Below are 18,973 nucleotides of genomic sequence, written 5' to 3'. Positions count from 1 at the left end.
GGTTCGATTGTGATCCCGAAAAAACAATCGGGGTGGTTCTAGTCGGTGAGCCTGGAAAAACCGACCGAGTTCGTTGTGCGCTCGTAAAACAACAAGTTGGGTTGTGAGCTTGTAAAACAACCGGCTGTAATCTGTAGGATTATAGTGAAATTCCCAAGAGGTCTTGGGGAGTGGATGTAGGTGCTGGGGTGCACCGAACCACTATATGTTTGTTGTGTTTGTAATGCCTCTTGTCATTGTCTAACTAACACACTTATTTACTTAGATAAATTGCTTGCTTAACTCTTATCCGCACATCCTTTAGTTGCAAGCATATTCAATCAAGTCACATTCTATACATCAAACTGTTGTTAAGTTTAACTTTCACTGTGCATCTATACAACTTAGCATAATTAATCAAAAACTTTAAGAAGTAGGTTAAAAGATTTAAAAGACCCAATTCACCCCCCCCCCCCCTCTTGGGTTGTATCTACTGGGCAACAAGTGGTATCAGAGCAGGTGCTCAAATATTATTTGTAGTCTTAACCGACTAGAGCCAAAGATCATGACAACTCAAATTGATAGTTTTCTAGGAGAAGGATAATCAATTGATACACCTCCACTATTTAATGGCATAAACTATACACATTGGAAAATACGCATGCGCATTTTTATTCAATCACAAAACTATTATTTATGAAAAATTATAATAAATGACCTTCACACACTCTCTCAAACTATTAATGAAAAGGACTTAGCACAATTGAATGCTAATGCTATGAACATATTATATTGTGCTATTCAAGAAACGAAGTTTAATGAAATTTCTGCATGCTTATCTGCTAAGAAAATCTGGGATACTTTAGAAAATATTTATGATAAATCTCAGATTAGCTCACATGTGCTTCAATTGCATACTAACAATGAGACTGCAGAAAAAGGTGTTGAATCTCCCACCTCAGTCGAGTCGACTCCAAGTATTTCAGAGTCGACCCTCAAGTTAACCGAGTCGACTCCAATTATGTCCGAGTCGACTCCGAGGCAAATTAGCTTCCTAAAGACAAAGAAGAAGAGGAAGCAAGAAGAAAGGAAGAAAGAGGTAAAACGCAAGAAAGCCTTGACCAAGAGAAAGTCAGACAAGGAATTGAAAGTTAGGAGCAACAATGAACCACAAGAGGTAACTAATTTATGTCTTATGGTACAAGAAGATAAAGTAGAATCTGAATCTAATCTTACACCAAATGAATTTCATGAAGAATATTCTTATAATGAACTTTTGAATGCTTTTCATGATTTGTATGGTGAATGTAGAAAACTAGCTATGAAGAATAAAAATCTTAAGAAACTAACTTCTGAAAATGAAAGCTTAAGGTCATTTTCAGAAGAATTGATTCAGAAAAATCATAACTTAATTAAAGAAAATCAAAACTTAAGTAAAGAAATTAATCAATTAAAATCTTTTATTAACAAATTCACCATAAGCTCTGAAAGATTAAAAATGATGTTTGAAAGCCAACATGCTGATTTTGATAAATCAAAATTTAGCTTGACTCCTCCACTTAGCCATAAATCTCTAGAGAAAGAGGTTATCAATTCACCAAGCAAACCATTAAATAAGATAACTTATTTCAAACATGAAAAGAATGGGCATAACAACTTTACCTATCGTTCTAACACAATTAAATCAAATGGTAAAGTTATTACTATTAAACAGATTTGGGTTCCAAAAGGAACCATATGTCCTAACTCTCAAGGACCCAAGCAAGCTTGGGTACCCAAAATGAGGATGTACACATAGGTGTGACAAGATACCCATGGAACAAAAAGAAACTTAAAAAGTTATTAACAAAAATAATTATAATGAAATCAGTAATCCTTGCATCTCATCATTATTTTTGCTTTAGTATTTGATATGAATTGCTAGTATTGATCAATTTTGTGATATAGAAAATACTTTTGGAAATATAATCAAATCATTTCATTTTATAGTATACTTTACTCACTATTGGATAAGTTGCTAAATAATTAATCAATTTATTAAGAACAACTCTATGAATTCTCTATATGCTTGATTGAGAGTTTTTATCCTTGGCATTATTGTTTATTGATCTTAGATATGATAATGTGTACTTGGTGTGCATTTGAATATATGCACTATGAATATCATGATTAAAAAAAAAAACATGTTTGACATATAAAATCAACTCATGCTAGTATGTACTTAATCTCAAAAGACCTTGCCATTGGCTTACTTAGATTATCTTCTGAAAGGTCAAAGTTTGCTATGCATGTTAACTAAGGAAACAAACAAGAATCAATTTCTAAATCTAAAGATGTTATTTTCATCACTAAGTTTTCAAAAGCTTACATTGGATTTGTTCTTGGCAAACAAACTTGAAATATTTTATTTGCTAAATCTTGTAAAAGTGTTTCAAATGATAAAGGTTTCCAAACTGTGAAGATAAAGAGTATCATGACACAATGTTGAAAACCAAAATTCTGATAAAGTTTATACAGAAATTAATTATTTCAGCACCAAGGACACCTTAAGTAAAATAGGATTAATAGAATTCTTGAAGAAATGAAAAAGACAATTGTGTATGATAGTTATCTACTCAAATGATTTTTAAAAGCTATCATCACTGCTTGTCATACACATGATTTCTATTAGTTCTATTTTTGATGAAAACTCCTTTTGATCTTCTGAAAAATGGAAAATGAACCATTGCATATCTTTTATATTTTTCAGTCGTACATGTTATGCTTGATATGCTCTTATGAAAATAATGTCATATCTGATAGAGATATGTCTATCCTTGGATATCATTCATCAAGCAATGCATATAGAATATTCAATGAAAAGATTTTAGTTGCAGAAATATCAATTCATTTTATTCTTTATGAGACTAATGATTTATTATCAAAATACTAAAAACAAATTATATATGTATATGGTTAATCTTTTACATATAACAATCTGAAAAACCTGGTAATAATTAGAACCAAATTGGATTTTTCAGATATGCACTTAATGAAGAAAAATTGATGACGACTAATAGACTAAATCAAGAAAAGATGAAATAGATCTTGATAAGATTCTTGCATGATTAGAAGTAAAGATCACCATTATCATTTGTTTGCTTCATGAGCTTTATAATCTGTCAAATGAATGTGTAGAATTCACTCCTATGTGGTTATTTCATTAAAAAGGAGATCTATGTGAAATAACCACCATATTTAAAAATTACACATTACATATATGATAAAGCAATATGTGATTTGGAACAAGCATCAAAAGCATGATATATAAAAGCTTAAGTAACCTTTTTGATAGAAAGTATTAGTGATAAATCTATACATCAAAAAGAAGGACTTGTGGCATCTTATTTGCTCAAAGTATGCATTGATGACATCATTTTTGGTTCTACTAATGAAGAGTTATATGAAGACTTTACTTAACTCATGTAAGGTGAGTTTGAAATATATATGATGAATGAATTAACATCTTCTCTCAAACTCCAAATTAAGACAAACAAGAAAAGGGGAATCTTCATTGACCAAAGTTAGTCCACAAGAAAAACTCTTATAGAAGATTGGCATGAAGAAGGTATATCTATGACCCCATCTTGTAGAATTTGAAAAGGATGAGCAAAGTAGATCTATTGTTTAAAGCTGTATTGAAGCATGATAGAATAATTATTTTATCATACAGCTAGTAAACCAGAATGTATGCTTATTATGTGCCCTTATGCAAGACTTCAATCCAACTTTAATGAATCATATTTCATTGATAACAAATAAATCATAATCTGAATTTTGATAGAAACAACCGTTTAAGATAAGTTGATTAAAACTTAGCTAACATATCTTATTGATAATTATCCTAAGCAAATAGAATCTAAACTAAATTGATTTTGGAAATAAAAAATTGATTTGACATTGATAAATCTCTCTATTGCCTCACATGCTTGCTCTTGAACTATCTTGGTTAATGAAACTATCTCTTTAGTTCAAGTGATATATGCTTGCTTATATTTAGGCAATCTCTTGAGTAAAGTTACTCAATATTCAACTATTGTCTTATCTTATATTGAGTCATCTAGTTAGAAATATGTTAGATGAATGGTTTGTATCTTAAAGAAACTAAAGACTTTCCTTCAAGAAAGAAAAGGAGTTTGTTAATAATGCAGAATCCTTGAGCAAGAAAATGAGTGAATTCAACTTGAAGGACACCTCCACATAAGATACAACAAACATTCACATGCAAACAAGAGAGAGGATCTTCTTCAGCAAAAGTTCACACGTAAGAAATCTAGTAGATATTTGCTGAAGAATGCAGAATGAATTGGTAATTCTAGATACTTCTCTCATAAATTAATTGAGCAAAGTCAATAACTTAAATCCTATTATGGCATGATTAAGGTCTTTAATTATTAATTTTTGATATCATGTCTCTATATATATTGATTGACTTATACTCTTAGAAATTGTTTCATGGTTTGCCCAAACTAAAATATATCTTTGCCTATGTCATAACCATGAAATACACAAGTTTATGCTTGAACTTTTGATTTAAAATAACTTGTGAGGAATGATGAATCCTTGAGCACAATGAAAATATTGTTTGCATGATATACATCTATATGATACATAAGAAAAGATAATGGATATTATTCAAGAGAAGTAAAATCTGAGTAAAGGCAAATACTTATCTTAAGGAAAAGCAAAACAAGCATAATATATTTGGCACTTTTGTGAGACTTGTGAAAGGGATAAAATTTGTAATGAATTACACTTAAATAGAGGGAGAGTTTAAAGTAAACATTTTAACCTTTCTATAGTGCTCATCATAGGGATGGTGCCAATGGAGAGGCTAGTGGTAGTACCCGGCACTATTTGACCCAACTATTCGGTGTAGGGCATATTAGGGACGGCACAAGAGGGAGGCTAGTGGTAGTACCTCGTGCCCCTTCCCAACTCTACCGGATAGGGAGCAAATAGAGTATAGAGCATAAGAAAGTAAAAATGAAAGACAAAGTTAATGAAATTATATAAGAAGAATCAAGTCAAATTTATTAATCACTTGAAAACACACTTTAAGGATGAAATCATTGCAAAATTATATTTAAATAGGGGGAGTTTATTTGAAAAGAATTGATTTTGATCCTTAACATTCTTACTCTTAATATTCTAATGCATGACTTAACACATAATATATTTTGCATATGGCATGATGCTTTAAATTATGGATTCTCAATATTTTGTAATGCTTCATGCTTGAACAATTTGATTGATTGTTTGAAATACTACATAAAATTTTGTTTGGTAAGAAAATTCAGATTTGTCATTCACAATCATCGTTAAAATGTGAAAGTTGAAATGAGAAGAGAAAGATATCTCTATTTAGGCAAAATGAATTGATCTTGATCTATCTTTCTACTTGCCTAACTTTGATACATAATATCCTAATACTTGTTAAAATATCCTCCATTTTGTATCGAAACTCAATACTAAATACAAAGATTCTGAAAGTGCTCTAATGTTATTGAAATATGTGTTTTCAATCTTAGTAATTTAAGATGAGCTACAAAGTAGAAGATACATATCTCAAATTTTGAGAGCCTTCTTGGAAATTCTTATGAAAATTCAGAATCTGATTTTGTATAAAAGCTTAAACTCCATATGATTTCTAAATAACATCTTAATGTAAGAAAAACAGAATTAATTTTGATGCCTTTGGTTGATTGCTCCGATACGCATCCGAAACATATCATTTCTTATCTTTAAAGTGTACTAATATTGGTCCAAATGATGTGTCTTTCGATGATCTTGACCGTAAACAAAAATTTCTAAATATATGATCTTATTTTGATTTTAAAAAGATTTAGTGTGTTTTGGTGAAAAACTATGATTAAGAAATTGAGTTCTATAAATATACCTCAATGATCATCTATATGTTTTTCTCTCCTACATTCTTAAAGACTTCCATCAGAATATATATAGAGTGAATAATCTTAAAGCTAGAAATATTTCAGCTCACTCAAATGATTCTAAAAGAAAGAAAATGTAAATGCTTTTGAAAGAAACTGAACTTCAAATGAATCATTTTCTGATTAATATTCTCTAAGATTAGGAGAAAGCATAACTTGTTCTTAAAGGATTAGAAAGAGTGATTACTATAAATTTTGAATAATTCTAGATCACTCTACATTCTCGATATCATAAGAAAGAATGATTAAAGAGGAATGCATCGTTTGAGGAGGAGCTTTAGATATTCAGTATATTATCCTAAAATTACTTTAATTTGATGCATACCTTGATTGATTTTGATGAACCTCCTTATATTGCAAGACTTGCTTTAATTATATAATAAGTTTATACCTTGAGATGAGTTCTATAAAGGTTGTCTTATCTCAAACCTTGAGTCTTATGAAAATAAGCTGAAACTTATAGAAAATATATTTTTGAGATTGACAATTTTATTGAACATTATCTTCAAATTCTAAACTCTTAAATGGAATGATCAATTGAGGGGGAGAAAGAAAATTTCAGAAGGAGAGATCATATGGAGCTAAATCGCATAAATCCATAACTAAAGGAGAGAGAAAGAATACTAAATGAAAAGTGATCCTAATGCTCTCCAATATTTATCATCTGAAATTTAAATCTGAAAATTTTTACGATACACCTTGAGGCTTGTTATTTGGTTAGTATATCTTATGCATCAATCATGAACCAAATTGCAATTCAAATAGTTGATCTTAAGAGCCTCTAATTTAATGAAAAAGGGGGAGAATAATGTGTTGAATTTTCTTGAGTATCTCATAGAAAATCTATTTTGGAATTCACTAATGAGTCCTAATTGGCTTGCTCTTTAGAACTTCAATTTTGTGCCAATTCATATCTATATATATATATCAAATTGTGCTTATTTTCTAAAAGAATAAAAGAAAGTTTGTAAAAGAGCTCTAAGATGTATCAAAAACTGCATATTTTGGTACTTGTGCCCCAATGCTCTTATTATCATAAAAGAACTTTGAAGTCATTAAAAATTAATGATCCAACATGATGATATGTCTCTCAAGTATATAAGTTTTGATCTTTTACTCTGAAAATTAATTAAATTGCTCTCATGTTGATAAAATACTTAATAGATTGGACAAAAGATCTTAAATGAACAAGCTTTCATACTTATTATTGAAGAGAGGTTAGATTTCCATTCGTGTTTTCCTTGAATATCATTTGTGGTACTTCTTGAATTAACTTAAGAAAGATTCCACCTACACTTAATTAGAAAACTATCTGTGGTATCAAATTAGAAAACTTCTTGAAATCACATTCGATGTGTTTTGCTCTGAAATTATCTTAATTGGCTCTGATCTATACTCATTAATCTGATTCTAATATTATTGCCTTGAGTTATATGATTCATATATGATTCATATATGATTAATCTTATTTGAGTATTCTGATCTTTGTGCTTAATGTTTCACTATCTTTTTGATGTTGTCAAAAAGGGGGAGAAATATCTAAGTATATGCTCATAATGCTTTGTGTTTTGCATTGAACACCAACTCAGCTTAAATTGAAATATGTTGATTGTGTTAAGCTGATTAAATCTAAAGCATTATCATGAAGTATGTTTTTAAATATATATGTTTTCTACTTCATGCAACTTAGCTATGTATTACTTTTAGAACACAATATATTTTATATTGCATATACTCCAAGTTTTGTCATCATCAAAAAGGGGGAGACTGATGACCCAAAGATTGATTTAAAGATTGATTTTGATGATCACAAAACCTTGAAGTATAAATACTAATGTTTGTGTTGCAAGGAGAAAGATATTTATTTTGCAAGGAACATAGCAAGTTGGAAGAACACAAGAAGGCCTCCAAAGCTCTCAAGAAAAGTTGGAAGAAAGTTACAAATTATTGGCCCAAGTTTCAAGTTCAAAGGATTCAATTTGGAGGAGCAAATTCAAAGGAAAATTCAAAAGAATAGTCTTCGAGTCGACTCCTGAGGAATTCGAGTCGACTCCGATGCTTGTCGAGTCAACTCCAGAGTAGAACGAGTCGACTCCAGGGTGAAACAGGTAGAAAAGTCAGAGAGCGATTTTTGACTCTGAGATTCGAGTCGACTCCTGTGGAACACGAGTCGACTCCAATGGTTGGCGGGTCGACTCCAAAAAAAGCGAGAGTCGACTCTCAGTGGAACACAAAGAAAAAGTCAGAGGGCAGTTTTCGGACTCTGAGATTCGAGTCGACTCCCAGACAGCTCGAGTCGACTCCAAGGCAGCGCTACACCAAGATGGCAGAAGGCTGTGTTTCGAAAACTGAGAGCCGAGTCGACTCCGGAACAATTTGAGTCGACTCCAAGACCAGACAAGCCAAAAATACAGAGGATCAGTTTTCGGGCTCTGAGAGCCGAGTCGACTCCAAGAGAATCCGAGTCGACTCGAGGAAGAAAATCAGAAAGAATGTCCTCTGAATTCATGGGATGAGCCGACTCCGAAAATGCCAAGTCAGCTCCAGATGTTGGCGAGTCGACTCCGGGTTAAGTCGAGTCGACTCCCAGTCGAGGATGCACAATAATTCAAATTTGGAACAGTGGCCGAGTCGTCTCCAGTAAAGCACGAGTCGACTCCTGCAACAGACGAGTCGACTCCTGATCGCGCGAGTCGACTCCGATCCCAACGGTAATATTGTCAGGAAGTGCAGACTGTGTCCAACGGCTCTATTTTTGTCTCTAACGGCTAGATTCTTGTTTCCACGCCATCTAAAGCTATAAAAATAAGAGGAGAGCTAGGGGAGAAGGCATGGAAGTGGGAGAGAACATTTAGGAAAGAGATTTCAAAGAGATTACAAGGGAAATCTCCCATAAGCACAAAAGGGCCATTCAAAGTAAAATAGAGAGAAGAAGAGCATCCAAGCGAATCCCAAAGCTTCCTCTTCATCCGTGTGCTGCCTCAGTGATCCTCTACTTCGTGCCAAATCAGAAGAGGGTCAAGTAAAGAAGAAGTCGAGCTCCTTCATCTTCAAAACTCGTTTGAGGGCTTCTCTTTACTCTATTTGTTTATATTGTTATATTTGCTTGTTTAAGAAGCTTTGATTTGTTTTAAACCTTTGTTTTTAATATCTTGTAACTTGATTCAATCAAGGGATTGAATCAAGGGGCTAAGGTTTGTTGGTGAGCCAAAGGGAAAACCAACGGTGAGAGGTTTGTTGGTGAGCCTAGGTTAAAACCAACGTGTAAGGGTTCGATTGTGATCCCGGGAAAACAATCGGGGTGGTTCTAGTCGGTGAGCCTGGAAAAACCGACCGAGTTCGTTGTGCGCTCGTAAAACAACAAGTTGGGTTGTGAGCTTGTAAAACAACCGGCTGTAATCTGTAGGATTATAGTGAAATTTCCAAGAGATCTTGGGGAGTGGATGTAGGTGCTGGGGTGCACCGAACCACTATATGTTTGTTGTGTTTGTAATGCCTCTTGTCATTGTCTAACTAACACACTTACTTACTTAGATAAATTGCTTGCTTAACTCTTATCCGCACATCCTTTAGTTGCAAGCATATTCAATCAAGTCACATTCTATACATCAAACTGTTGTTAAGTTTAACTTTCACTGTGCATCTATACAACTTAGCATAATTAATCAAAAACTTTAAGAAGTAGGTTAAAAGATTTAAAAGACCCAATTCACCCCCCCCTCTTGGGTTGTATCTACTGGGCAACAAAGCCAAATCGAATTCGATCAGACTTGCAGATCCAACGAAAAACAAAATAAAAAGGTAAACTTTGCTGAACAAAATTGTAAAAATAAAAATCAGAAGTGGCTAAGAGGAGGAAGAACTTTTCTCCAAAATTTTTTCAGTATTTTTTTTTAATTTTTTTTAATGCCGAAAGAAGAAAAAATAAAAGATATTTATAGGGTTTTGGATATGAGGTTCATTGCAATTTGTACGGACACGGTTGCCGGCATCCGCGGACGCTGGCAACCGGGTCCGCATTAATTTTTCCCACATTGCCACGGCAAGTTCAATCTCTTGGACCATTTAAGGCTCGTGCCAAGGCTAGCGTAATCTCTTGAAATAAATCACCAAGCGTACAAGGCTATATAACAGAACACCAAACCCATATAACACAACATCAAGGTCATCCTCTACTCTCGCCAAATCTCCCACAAACCACGAAGATGGAATCCGTAGCAAGACCTTTCCTCTTCCTTTGTTTCGCCCTCTTCCTCCTCCCCCCATGCCGCTCCGACCCCGATCCCCTCCAGGACTTCTGCGTTGCCAACCTTCAAACCAGCGACGTAACGGTCGATGGATTCCCATGCAAACAAATCTCCAGCGTCGTCTCCGACGACTTCTTCTCCACAGCGCTTTCGAAAGGACGCAGCACAGACAACATTCTCAGCTTCAACGTGACCTCTGCAAATGTCCTCAGCTTCCCAGGCCTCAACACACTTGGGCTCTCTATGAACCGAGTCGACTTCGCCCCGGGAGGTCTCAACCCCCCTCACTCCCACCCCCGTGCCACCGAGCTTGGGCTCGTTGTTCAGGGTCAGCTGCTGGTGGGATTCATCAGCACGAGCAACGTATTCTACTCTAAAATTGTGAATGAAGGTGAGAATTTCGTGATTCCCAGGGGACTCGTTCACTTCCAGTACAACGTGGGGAAGGAGAAGGCGCTGGCGATCACGACATTCAATAGCCAGCTGCCTGGGGTTGTGGTTGCTTCGCTCACTCTCTTTGGATCGAAGCCTGCAATACCGAGCGAGGTGCTGGCCAAGGCTTTCCAGGTTGATCAGCAGGTTGTTAATCAGATAACGTCCAAATTTGGAAACTAGGCTGCTTCCTCGGTTCCCCTCCAATAAATTATATTTAGTACTGCTTAACGTAATCTTCTGATTGTGTCTTATGTTATTCCTTTCGTTGTTGTTTATTGCTGCTTGCTCTTCTTCGTTGAAGATAAAGTACTCATCGATTGCTTTGTTGCCTCATGGCATTCCACCAATTCTCCTATTTGTTACCAAATATTGTTAATTTAAATATATGGATTTGTTATCTTCAGATGGAAATTTTCCCCTCTTCAAGATGTTTAGGGGAGTTTGTATCACATACTATATGGTTACAAAATAATTAGGATGCTGAGTTACGCCCCGTTCGATGCGACGTTCACAGCGAAATTCATACGGGACGTCGTTCATCGTATGAACACGCCTCGGATCGTAGAATTCAAAAATTTTTCTAGATCCAAATCCAGAAGATCTTTGAACTCAATAGGAAGGGAAGATTAGGATATGAGGAGGGTTGATTAAGATTCATAAAACTGAAACAAAAATCAGAAGTTATTTATTTGAAGATCTCATCTTCAAAAATTCTGCAGGTATAGAACACCGCAGCCTGATGATCTTTATAGGTTCCTAGTTAAGCCGCACATCTGTCCGGCCTCTATAGGTATCCACACGAGGATCTAATCATCTGAGATAGGGTCTTACCCGAGTGCTAGCTTCTTGCAAAGACTTCTCATGACTATCAAATAGATTAGAAGAAATCTGCAACTACCTCCTTGAAGAAGAACCCTTTCTTCTTTGATCTTACTCGCAACGGAGGAAGAGGAAGGAGGAACCTTTGCGGGAGAATCATCCTTGCCTTGATGCCGTGGAAGAAGAGGATGCAGAGGACCCCCTTGCTGCTGTGGAGAAGGAGGAAAAATGGGCTTGGGCGTGGAGGAAAGAACTTCTTTCCTTGGGCGAATTGATCTCTTCCTAGGTTATTCTTCTTTCTTTTTTCCAACACTTGGAAGAAGATGAACTTGATCTCCCTTGCTGCCGTGGGAAGAAGAGGGGAAGCCTCTTGCTGCTGTGGGAAGGGAGAAGAAAAGAGAAACGAAGGCATGGAGCGGAAAAGGAGAGAATTAATTCATAATGTCTCCCTTACTACCCTTTTATAGATTGGGTTTCGGGCTTCTCCTAATCTTATTAGGAGTATGGGACTATAACCCATCCTTGGATTAATGCCAAGTGTCCAATCCTTGTACTCATAGATGCATGACATGTGTCAACTTAATCAATTGATTAATTTTCTAATCACGTTAGGATTCCTAATCTCATTAGGAGAATTAATTGATTTGGAAGCATGCATCCTACGACGTCATGTGGACTTTAAAGTCCGCATAGTGTGAACATGACTTAAGTCATATTCATCCTACGACGACATGTGGTCTTTAAAATCTGCACAAACCTTGGTTTAATCAAATTGACCCAATCATGAACCCAAATCAATTTGGGTCGAACCCAATTTGATTTGGCTCATTAAATCAGCCCAATTGCAATCCAATTGCAATCAATTACACTTAATTCTTCTTCTATTAACTTACTAACACTTAGTGGGTTAATTCAATCACCAATCATATTGATGATTGATTTCTATTGTGATTCCAAATCATAATTATGATAGTCTGACTAATTAAATCTTCTATGTGTGTGACCCCGTAGGTTTTATTCTAATTGGTAATGAGACATATTGAGATCTCCATCTCAATATCATTGAAACTTTTTTCAGTGGACTGAAACGATTTCAGTTCTACTCTAAGGGTTCACTGATCACCAAGTGAATGCTTTCGAGTCTCACAATCCACTAGTGACACCTAGCTGTATGTGGTGACAACCTAGCAGAATGAAATGTCCGAACCTTTAGGTGCAGTTAACGTATAATACAGTTCCTCTATCATGAATCCCGACGTGACGGAGGTTATGGATATCTCGTCGAATCCCATCATCCGTCATATGTCAAATTTATACTACTTCCAGTTCGAGATATAGAAAACTCTTTTTCCAAAATACCTAGCCAGAAGTTTATCGAACTCAGTCTCATAAATCACATAGGATCACTCCTAATCTATCAAGGTCGATAGATCCCATCTAAATGCAAACCTATTCCAAAATGAACCTACTATAGCCAATCCGCACTACAAGGATCCGAATGGCTAGGGCCCAAGTTCACATGCTTGTCAAACTACAGCAACCTCACAGTGAATAGCTGAGGCATCACAGGTCAAAGGACCAGTCATACAACTGCAGCATAAGCAGTCACTGACGAGCGGATAGACATCCATATAACTACTATCTTTGGTCACGCTCAGTACCTTGTTCTCTAACAAACACTCGCATAAGCACTCCAGTGTCTCTACACCGTGGACTCGAGACTCGTCCATCTAACTAAGTGATATGTGCACTAATCTCAGCGGATCGATCACCATCCCTCGTGATGGATCCATCGATCAGGAACATTTAGAAATTAATCCCTAATGACACATGCCTCAAATTCTCAACTCCTTGAGAATATGTATCATCATCTATTAATTTCTTGGACGATTCATGGACACATACAAACATGAATGAAAAATAAATTGCCCGACCTTATTTATTAATAAGTGTCAAATTACAAATTTGTGCCCCATATTACAAATATGCGTCAGCCACGTTGGCTTCTAGGGCATACTTCTAACATAGGACTGTGACTATCACCAAATATGCTGCTGCCTATTTCTTTTATGCCTTGTGGCTCTGTACGTACCAATTCCATCAAGGTATCATCACCAAATGTGATGTGGACACTTGAATTTATTATCCTTTGATGAGCTATGGTGAATGAACATTGCTCTCATATGTAAAGAAAACTTCCCATCTTACTAGATCTCAAAAACTACCTTGATCTCATGACCAAATAGAGATTGTTTTACTCACTACCTTGCTATGGCAAGGAGAGCAGAGAATTGAGGAAAAAATATTGCCTTTAGATCTCGAAAACGTACCTCAACAAGACAACCACTGCTTGTGAGTCTGAATAAAAATGGTTGTTCTAATGAACTACCAATATAGTAACCTAAGCAAATAGTTTGAGCATGCATCTCTATGAAAGTTCGTGTCACGCCTCAAGTCTAGAGTATGACATAGCCATGCTACCGAAAGTACAGCCCACGATAATACAAAGCTAACATTACATTTAGCTTTCAAATCCATCTCAAATATAATAGAATAAATAGAAATTCAATTACGTTATCCATTAAATACAGTCAATACTAGTTTAAAGCATCTAAATTCAAACATAAATACCAAACACATAATCCACAATATTCAAAAAATATTGACTGCAAATTCATAATTAATTTATATTGCAAATCATAAAGCAAATCATACATGTAAACATACTTCCAAGTTTATATTGTAAATAAATTCGTAAATCATTCTTCACATCATTTAATCCTATTATGGATCAAAATATTGCTTATAGATATTCGTCCCATGGTCACTATAACCCATGACAAAGCCATCTTCATAATCGACAAGATATCATAGTTAATATTCATTACTAACTTTAATCCATTGGTAGAGAGTCGTTTTCGTTGGATGCCAACTCTAAGGTGTCGATTGACTTCCATTTCTAGGAGCAGTTATAGCAATCTAAGAGCCTTTAGAAAACCTATATCTTTTTCTTAAAATAGACATTTAAATAGATAAAAAATACTAAATGACATGATCATATTCATATTTTATAACAAAACTATATTCATCAAAATATTCATGAAACTATTTTTCATAATAAAGCATGATTTTTAAAATATATATGTTGATCGATAATTTTAAAAAAAATGTGATATTTCCACAAGTATATTTTATACACAAAAAATATGATAATTTAAAAATAATAAGGAGTGTAAGATCTACTTATCTCTATCGTCTTAGACCGTCAAACTCCACTAGGCAATTCAATTAACCCTATAAAAAATATTGAAAAAAATAATTTATGTTTAATAATTTTAATCGGAATAAAAAATAAGAAATAGGAACGATTAGCCGGACAATAGAGTTCGACGATTCTAGGTGGGTCAGGCTTGAGCGATTCGACCAGTAAATCATAGGGCATGGACTCAACAGGGGTAAGGTTGTTTAACATAGTTTATCATCAATGAATTCCTTGGAAACTTGACAAGGTTGGATAATCGGTCTGGTATGTGACCCAAGCACCAGAGCAGTTTAGGGCCTCTTTTTAGGGATCAACTCAGGTTCGTAGATCAGATTTACATGACCCGATTCTAGATTCTTTGGATCTTTTAGAGAGAAAGTAGTGAGAGGAGAGAGGAGAGAGAAAGAAGAGAGAGAAGACTCTCTTCTTCCTTCTCAAAATAGAGGAGAGCTCGTCTCTCTCCTTTTCTTCTCGGATCAAGGGGGTGGCAGCCACCAGGTGGCCACAACAGCCGGCTCCTGTGGCGGCGGCCTAGGGCAGTCTCTCCACCAAGGCATCACCGATGACGGCGGTTAGAGTTGGGCATCGGGCCGTGCCGGGCCGGCCCAGGCCCACCGGGCCCAAGGTCTAAACGGGCCGTGCCGGCACGGCCCGTCTCGGGCGCAAAAGGAAGCCCGGCCCGGCCCAGGCCCGTCTATTGGCGGGCCGGGCCGGGCACGGCACGCCACGGGCCGTGCCAGGCACGGCCCGTAACGGGCGCAAATGGGCCGTGCCTGGCACGGCCCGTCTGGAGAGGGGGGGAGGAAAATAGCCGTTTCGAACGGCTATTTTGGGAAAATGACATTTTTACCCCTCCCAACAGTCCAATAACGGCTGAATTGAGGGGTATTTTGGGAAAAAAATTTTGGGCTTCTATAAATAGCCCTTTCCTCCCTCATTCTCACCACACCAAACCAACTATTCTCTCCTTCTCTACTACTATTATTTCTCTCTTCTAAAGTGCTCTTCTAGCAATTTAATTTTTAGTTTGCATTTAGCAAGTGTTCAAGTACTACACAAGAGGAGGTTCCTGTTGAGAAGAGAAGGTCACTCCTGTTGAGAGCACAAGAGGAAGCTCAGAATCTCGGCTCTGCGGCTCTGCCTCTGCCCTCCGACCCTCTACTCAATTCCTCCAATCCTCCTTGTGGTTAGTTTTTATTTTTTGAATTCATCAATTTAGATATGTCATCTTTTGAGGAAAGTCAGTTTGGCATTCCTCCTGTTTCTGAGGGAGAAGAAACTAATCCCCAACCCCATGTTCCTAGTTCCTCTAGAACTAGTGAACCGAGTGAAGATCAAACCTCTTCTCGTAAGAGGACTAGTGCTGTATGGAATGAATTTGATAGAGTTATCGTTGATGGAGTCTGGAAAGCTAAATGTAAAAAATGTGCCAAACTTTATAGTTGTAGTAGTAGTGGGGGAACAGGGCATTTAAAAAGACATCAAGAGAGTCATAGGATGCATGATTCTCATGCTCAAACTCAAAGTACCCTTAATATACAAGGGGGATTACTTGTAGGTAATTTTGCATATAATCATGAAAATCAAAAAAAAGCACTTGTAAAATGGATAATTAAGGATGAATTACCTTTTAGTTTATGTGAATCTTTTAATTTTGAAGAATATGTTCAATTAAACCTACAACCTGCTTACAAAAGAACTAGTAGGCGTACATTTAGAAGAGTAGCTATGACTAACTTTTTAGCAATAAAACAAAGTTTAATTGAAACACTTTCTATTTTAAATGTAAAAATTTCATTAACTTCTGATATTTGGTCAGCATCTGTAGGTAGTAATTGTTTTATTGCCATTACTGCTCATTATATTGATAATGATTGGCAATTAAATAAACGTATTCTTGCTTTTCGTGCTTTTGATTTTCCACATTCTGGGCAACAAATTTCAAATATCATTTATCAAACTGCATGTTCATATAATATTAATGATAAAATTATGTCTATTATTTTTGATAATGCATCTAATAATAATTCTACTGTTGCATTATTAAAAGACTCATTGCATCCCATATTAGATGGAAATTTATTGCATATTAGATGTGCATGTCATATCTTAAATCTTTCTGTTCAAGCTGGCATGGGTATGATTCAAGATGTGATTGGTAAAATTAGAAATGTAGTTTCTTTTATTCATGCTTCAAGATCAAGACTTCAAGAATTTAAGGAACTATGTATAAATCATGGTAAACGTTTTAAAAAATTTAAACTTGATGTAATTACTCGTTGGAACTCAACATATAGCATGATACATGATGCATACCCATATAAAAACTTATTAAGTGCATATATTAATGATCGTGGATTAGGCTTTACATTGACTGAAACTGATTGGAATAAAGAAAAAATTTTGGAAGATTTTTTGCTTAGTTTTTATAATGCTACCAATGTTCTTTCTGGTATTTATTATCCAACTTCATGTTCATTTTTACAACAAGCATATATAATTAGTCAAAAATTTTCAGAACATAGATATGATGATATTTTAATGCCTATTATTGACCTAATGGAATCTAAATGAAATGAGTATTGGGACAAGATATGTCCTATGCATAACTTAGCTGCTGTATTTGATCCTAGAGTTAAATTAAATGGCGTGCTAATTTTACTTGATGCATACTGTGAAAATATGATTAAAGATCCTGAACCTGCTAAAAATGAGGTAAAACAACTTCTTTATGATATTTATGCTATATATGATGAAAAAATTCGTGGATCTAGAACACAAATACAAACCTCTATTTCTTCTTCTAGTAGTTCTCGTTCGTCATCTATTTTTTCATTCATTGCACAGAAAAGACACACACATGCTTCAAGTTTATCTTCATCTTCTTCATCTTTAAATAGTGAACTAGAATTTTATTTACGAAATAATCTTCAGTCTGCATATGATGAAAATCAAATAGAGAATCTAGATGTATTATCTTGGTGGAAGAGTGTTAGAAATCAATATCCTATTATGTCTGCAATTGCACGCGATATTTTAGCTGTGCCGATGTCCACGGTAGCATCGGAATCCGCTTTTAGTGCAGGTCGGCGTGTTCTTGACGAAAAGAGAAGTAGGATGACGGGCGAAACGGTGGAGATGCTTCTCTGCTTCAAAGATTGGTTGGATGCTCAGGCAAGACTTCAAGATAAAGGTGGACATAATACAACATCCTCTGATGATGATGATACAAACACTACTGAAGACTGAAGAGTGAATACCAATTCACTGAATCACTGATGATTAGTAAGATTTCTTAATTTTTTATAATTGTACAATTTTATTGTATTCTGGAGGTCAGACCAAGGTCCAAACCTCGGCCCTTTCTTATTGTATTCTGGAGGTCAGACCAAGGTCCAAACCTCCCTTCATGTACCATTTTGATTTAAATTAATAAACTGGTAGGGGTCTATGCCAAACCCCCCACCATTCCGATGGCTTTATATTCATAAATCCTTAGTTTTCAATATTTATTAATTTATTAAAAAAATTTATGAAGCATTAATTTTTATCAGGCCGGGCCGGGCCCAGGCCCGGACCGTGCCTGGCCCGCGGGCCGTGCCGGGCTTGGCCCGCGGGCCTAGAGCGGGCCGTGCCGGCCCAGGCCCGAAGCGGGCCGTGCCGGGCTCGGCCCGCGGGCCAGTAACCTGTGACCCAACACGGCCCCCTTAAATGGGCCGTGCCAGGCACGGCCCGGCACTGTAGCTATCGGGCCGTGCCGGGCTCGGCCCGCGGGCCAGTAACCTGTGACCCAGCACGGCCCCCTTAAATGGGCCGTGCCAGGCACGGCCCGGCACTGTAGCTATCGGGCCGTGCCAGGCACGGCCCGCTTCGTGCCGGGCCGTGCCAGGCACGGCCCGCTTCGTGCCGGGCCGTGCCGGGCCGTGGGCGGCCCGGTGGACTCAACAGGGGTAAGGTTGTTTAACATAGTTTATCATCAATGAATTCCTTGGAAACTTGACAAGGTTGGATAATCGGTCTGGTATGTGACCCAAGCACCAGAGCAGTTTAGGGCCTCTTTTTAGGGATCAACTCAGGTTCGTAGATCAGATTTACATGACCCGATTCTAGATTCTTTGGATCTTTTAGAGAGAAAGTAGAGAGAGGAGAGAGGAGAGAGAAAGAAGAGAGAGAAGACTCTCTTCTTCCTTCTCAAAATAGAGGAGAGCTCGTCTCTCTCCTTTTCTTCTCGAATCAAGGGG

General features: G+C 36.4%; 1 protein-coding gene across 1 annotated transcript; it reads left to right on the top strand.

Annotated features, from left to right (window-relative positions):
• The first annotated feature begins 10,072 nt into the window (after positions 1 to 10,072).
• Positions 10,073 to 11,045, top strand: LOC103697162 (germin-like protein subfamily T member 1). The gene has a single exon (XM_008778968.6). It carries the CDS (start codon positions 10,175 to 10,177, stop codon positions 10,829 to 10,831), a length of 657 nt encoding a protein of 218 aa, XP_008777190.3. The 5' UTR covers positions 10,073 to 10,174; the 3' UTR covers positions 10,832 to 11,045.
• The last annotated feature ends 7,928 nt before the right edge of the window (positions 11,046 to 18,973 follow it).

The sequence above is a fragment of the Phoenix dactylifera genome, chromosome 1 (assembly GCF_051530095.1).
Source record: "Phoenix dactylifera cultivar Ajwa chromosome 1, Ajwa_hap1_PhDact_Kaust_v1.1, whole genome shotgun sequence".
In the NCBI taxonomy this organism is placed as follows: domain Eukaryota; kingdom Viridiplantae; phylum Streptophyta; class Magnoliopsida; order Arecales; family Arecaceae; genus Phoenix; species Phoenix dactylifera.
This window is presented reverse-complemented; position numbering and strand designations above follow the sequence as displayed.

Coding starts and splice junctions, on each gene's coding strand:
- LOC103697162 (XM_008778968.6), top strand. CDS start 10,175: ATGGAATCCGTAGCAAGACCTTTCCTCTTCCTTTGTTTCGCCCTCTTC.